At 51.6% G+C, this 5,266-nt stretch overlaps 1 protein-coding gene across 1 annotated transcript in view; it reads right to left on the reverse strand.

Moving 5' to 3' along the window:
* Positions 1 to 1,470: 1,470 nt before the first annotated feature.
* The window catches only part of LOC117935139 (serine/arginine repetitive matrix protein 1-like), a 4,407-nt gene continuing 611 nt past the window's right edge, over positions 1,471 to 5,266 (reverse strand). Inside the window, exons 2-4 of the mRNA XM_034857269.1 lie at positions 4,964 to 5,086; positions 2,093 to 3,181; positions 1,471 to 1,994 (exon numbers count right to left, since the gene is read on the reverse strand). Of these exons, the coding sequence (XP_034713160.1) occupies positions 1,502 to 1,994; positions 2,093 to 3,181; positions 4,964 to 5,086 (1,705 nt within the window). The 3' untranslated portion in view covers positions 1,471 to 1,501. The remainder of the gene's footprint in view (positions 1,995 to 2,092; positions 3,182 to 4,963; positions 5,087 to 5,266) is intronic.

The raw sequence follows: 5,266 nt of genomic DNA on the forward strand, positions 1-5,266 counted from the left end.
GTTCGGTGCCTTGCTCCAGAGCACGTCGGCAGGGCCCAGGAGGTGGACCAGCACCTCTCCACATACCAGTCAACCATCAGACTTTGGTCCGGATGGGGACTCGAACCAGCGACCCTCCGGTTCCCAAGTTGAGCGTGCATGTGTGTCTGTGTGTGTGCGAGAGCGTGCTTGTGTGTCTTTTTGTGCGTGTGTGAGAGAGTGTGTGTGTGAGGGAGAGAGAGCGTGTCTTTGTGCGTGTGTGTGTGTGTGTAACAGCCATTTAATGGATCCCTGATAGTCTTAATTAGTGGGAAGTCTCTCCCTCGAGGCTCGTTATCGCTCTTAGTTCTTCTCCGGAGGACGAGAGGAAAGAAGAGAAGGTGGAGGAAGTGGAGAAGGAAGGGAGAAAGGAGTGAAAGAAGAAAGAGGAAAGAAGGGCGGCGGCTCCATCTGCTGGTGAGAAACACAAACTGCACCAACTCATGTCCTCGGGTCAAACTAACAAAATATAATAACATGATTGATATATTATCTATTAAACAATGACAGCAGTCCACAGATGTGTCTATAATATATAAGAAAAATATATAATAATATATATATATAATAAAAATATTTATATATAAAATAATAAATGTATATTATAATACTTATATATATATATATAATAATAAATATATATATAATAATATATAATAAATATATATAATAAATATATAATACAAATATATATATATATAAAATAATAAATGTATATTATAATACTTATATATAATAATAAATATTTATAATAATAAATATATATAATAGTAAATATATAATAATAAATGCATATAATAAATATTTATAATAATAAATATATATAATAAATATATATAAAAATATATATATATATATATATATAATAGTATATATATAAAAAAATGCATATAATAATACATATATATAATAATAATAGTTCACAGCAGAATCAGGCGGACAGCTTCATCTTCTTTATTAAAAGATCACTGAGACAAATGAAAATATAAAAAATCTGCAGTTCTTATTTTCTCCAGTTTGTCCTGCAAACAGTCCGTGTGTGTGTGTGTGTGTGTGTGCGTGTGTGTCCTACGTGGCCGTGTGTGTGTGTGTGTCCCAGACGTGTGTGCGTTCTCCGCCGCTCGGCGACTCCGAGTCTGACCCGGCCGAGCTTGAGTCCCTCCGGCTCTCATGGCTGCCCGCGGCGAGGAGAGAGTTCTTTGGCGGCGAGTCGCCGGGGACAACGTGTCCACACCCGGCCGGCGGCGAGCCGGACCCGGCATCAAAGTGGTTTTCAGGTTGGAGACGAGAGTCGGCGTGGCGAGGAAGACGCGAGTCGGCTTCGCCGGGAGACTCGGACCGGCGGCGGCCATTTTCACGCCACTGGAGGTGGTTCAAGCGTTCGCCAAACGGGTACACGACAGAGGAACGCACGCCGGCGGCACCGTGACTGGATGGCGGCGTCGACGCCGTGTCCGGCGCCAATCTTTCGGCTCCAGGGCTTCTAGGAGTCGCAGTAAAGGGCAACGAAGCGGCGTCGGGAGCCGGCGATCGCCGGTCGGAGGGCGGCAAGGGATCGACGGATGAAGCGTCGTTGAGGTGAACTCCTGAGAGAACGGCGCCGTTTGCCGATGGGCGCTCCGAGGAAACACTTATGGAAGTGTGGACGTCGGCGTGGGACGCCTGACGGGCGTTTAGGGGGTCGTCGTGGGACGCCTGACGGGCGTTTAGGGGGTCGGTGTGGGGCGCCTGACGGGCGTTTAGGGGGTCGGTGTGGGGCGCCTGACGGGCATTTAGGGGGTCGGTGTGGGGCGCCTGACGGGCATTTAGGGGGTCGGCGTGGGGCGCGTGATGGGCGTTTAGGGGGTCGGCGTGGGGCGCGTGATGGGCGTTTAGGGGGTCGGCGTGGGACGCCTGACGGGCATTTAGGGGGTCGGCGTAGGGCGCCTGATGGGCGCCGTCTCCGGGGAAGCAACTCCTCGCCGAATAGAAGCCGTCTGGGGACGAAGCCTCGTCACGACCAAAGTGTATTTCCCTCTTCGGCAAATCAAACTCGAGATGTGAGAAGAAATCACTCGAGGAACTACTTTCCGACGCGGATGAAGCCCGGGAGTCGGCGGGGGGGTCGTGACTCGGCGAGCGTACGCCGGTGGACGGCGTTTTGACTCTAAAGGGAGCCTTCGGGCGGGAGTCGCCGGGGGAGAAGCGAGCGTGGGAATGCGCGTCGTCGGCCGGAACGCCGCCAGCGGAGGCGGGCTCTCCTCTCAGCGCCAAAGCGCTCGTAAAATGGCGTTTCCGCGTTGAAATAGGAGGGATGTCCTGGCTCTCGCCACGCGCTTCAGCAGAGCAAAGGTCAGCGTCAGCGGGCGACAAGCCGCCGCCGGCGGGAGCGGCCGCGCAGGTCGAACGCAGCTTTCTGAGGTTAGAATTAAGGTCGGCGTGGGAATTGACGCCGACGTGTGCGTGCGGCGTGAAGGGAGACGGGTTTAGACCGACGGCGTGTTTGTGTCTTAACGGCGGCAGCGTGTTTCTGTCGTACGGCCGCGGCGTGGCGTCTTCAGCTTCCTCGCCGAAGCCGCTCTCCTTCGGGCGCTCCAGAGGCGGCGGGCGGGCGGAGGAGCGGCGCGGCGGCGAGTCTCCGCCCCAGCGTCGCTCGCCGATAGCGTCGTACCGCCGCTCGCCCGGCGGATCATAAAGTTGAGGCTCAAAGTTGAACGGAGCGTCTGTTTTTGGCGCAGCTATTCCCGCCAGGTCGTCCAGGATGGTTGCTAGGAGACGGCTGTCAGAGTTCGGGGCGCCCGGGTCGTTTCCGGCCGCCGCCGTCGCATCGTCTCTGCGATCCGCCGCCTTCGTCTCGCCCCGCGCCGCTTCTGCGTCTCCTTCGTGATGCTCGGCGGGCGACCCCGGCGGCGAGCGGCTGTCCACGTTCTCCACGTCCACGTCGCTGCCGTCGGCGCCGTCGGACCCGCGGTGCAGGATGCGGACGGGGAGCCGGGCGAGGTCGGCGTCCGCGGCGGCGGAGTGCAGCGGCGGGAGGGGAGGGAGGTCGGAGAAGTCGACGGTCTGCTGGCTGCTGAGCGGGCTGCTGCTGGCGCTGCCGCCGCCGCCGCTGCCGTCGTTGTTGTTGCCGCCGCCGCCGTCGTCGTGGCTACTGTCGCTGTCGAGGGTGATGATCACCGGGGAACTGAAACACAGACGGAGGTCAAACATTCAGACTTCAACTCAGAAAGGTTCTCAACTAAAGAGATGTTACGATACAAAACTACATTTTAAATAAATGTTTTTTCCGCCATACAGCGTAAAAAAACCACATTCAAAATACGTACAGAAAGTCGTTAAAGCAGGATAAAAAGGCAGAGCCCAGTAATCAGCGATGAAGGAGAAACATCGTGAACAGAGCGCCATCGCTGCACACTGATCAACAACAGACGGCCGGAGACGCATTCAGGTACAAACATTGATGCGATTATGCCTGAATGTGTAGTAATGATTCTAAATGAGACAGTGTGGGTGTTGGTAGTGAAGTCTTCAGGGTTGTTGATATAATAACGGCACATAAGTGGTTAAATAATTATACAGGAGGGGCTGTGGCTCAGTGGTAGAGCGGTGGTCTGCCATCGGAAGGTTGGTGGTTCGATCCCCGCCCCTGCAGTCATTGTCCAAGTGTCCTTGGGCAGGTGATGAGCAGGTGTGTAGATGTGTGTAGAGGTGTGTAGATGTGTGTAGAGGTGTGTAGATGTGTGTAGAGGTGTGTAGATGTGTGTGAGTGTGTATCTGATGAGCGTGTGTGTGTGTGTACATAACAACTTGTGTGACTGAAAATAAAACGATGGGGCTCAAACACACAGTCTTTTCAGGGCTTAAAGTATCAAACACTAGACTACAACACCCACAATCCCCTTCTGCCTGCACCACAACACCATGAAGGGGGTGTGTAGATGTGTGTGAATGTTTATCTGATGAGCAGGTGTGTAGATGTGTGTGAGTGTGTATCTGATGAGCAGGTGTGTAGATGTGTGTGAGTGTGTATCTGATGAGCAGGTGTGTAGATGTGTGTGTGTGAGTGTGTATCTGATGAGCAGGTGTGTAGATGTGTGTGTGTGTGTATCTGATGAGCAGGTGTGTAGATGTGTGTGTGTGTGTATCTGATGAGCAGGTGTGTAGATGTGTGTGTGAGTGTGTATCTGATGAGCAGGTGTGTAGATGTGTGTGTGTGAGTGTGTATCTGATGAGCAGGTGTGTAGATGTGTGTGAGTGTGTATCTGATGAGCAGGTGTGTAGATGTGTGTGTGTGAGTGTGTATCTGATGAGCAGGTGTGTAGATGTGTGTGTGATGGTGAATGTTTCCTGTAGATGTAAAAGCGCTTTGAGTAGTCGTTAAGACTGGAAAAGATATATAAATACACACATTTACATTTAATTAAAGCTGTGTGTGTGTTTGGTGTTTCTTTGTGTTTCATGTAGGTGAACGTCAGGTGAGCTGCGAGGTTCCCCTGAGGTTCCCCTGAGGTTCCCGTGACCTCGTGTCTGGGACGCAGCTTTGTGTTCTACATCTTTGATCTGGTGTCCCAGGAACCAGCATCCTGCACACTGGGATTCATTCAAAGGGAGCTGAATGCGCTCGGTCATTATTGGGTTTGTTTGTTATTATGAGGAACAGAGATTTTATTTAGCGTTAAGTGTACTTCCCTTACACCTGTAAATCCCTTTTTAAAGGGTTTTTGAGTTTATAAACAGGGTAAGTTAGCAGTTATTTGGCTAAATGCTTAAGATCATTGCAGAACCAATTCATTTTATACTGATGGCATTCGTCCTGAGAGCTGGTAAACTCTTGTGTTGTTTTTCAAACATTGACAATAAAGATCTATTCGATTATACATTTTGAGAAGTAGTTCTGCATTGAGGTGAATAAACTATAAACTTGTGATATTTTACAGTTTTTTACAGTTCCCCCCGGCGTTGGTACCTGCTGAGTCGGGCGTGGCGGCGTGGTCTCCGGCGGCGCTTGGCGGCGGGCGGCGTCGCGGCGACCGTTCCCTCGTAGATGATCTCCACGCTGGGACTCCGCTCGGCTCGCCGCCGCTTCCTGCTGGACGCACACAGACACACACACACAGACGCCGTGAGTGTCTCTGTGTGTGTCTGTGTGTGTGAGTGTGTGTCTGTGTCTGTGTGTCTGTGTGTCTGTGTCTGTCTGTGTCTGTGTGTGTGTGTGTGTGTGTCTGTGTGAGTGTGTGTGTGTGTGTCTGTGTGTGTGTGTCTGTGTGTG

The sequence above is a fragment of the Etheostoma cragini genome, chromosome 19 (genome assembly GCF_013103735.1).
Source record: "Etheostoma cragini isolate CJK2018 chromosome 19, CSU_Ecrag_1.0, whole genome shotgun sequence".
Taxonomy (NCBI): Eukaryota; Metazoa; Chordata; class Actinopteri; order Perciformes; family Percidae; genus Etheostoma; species Etheostoma cragini.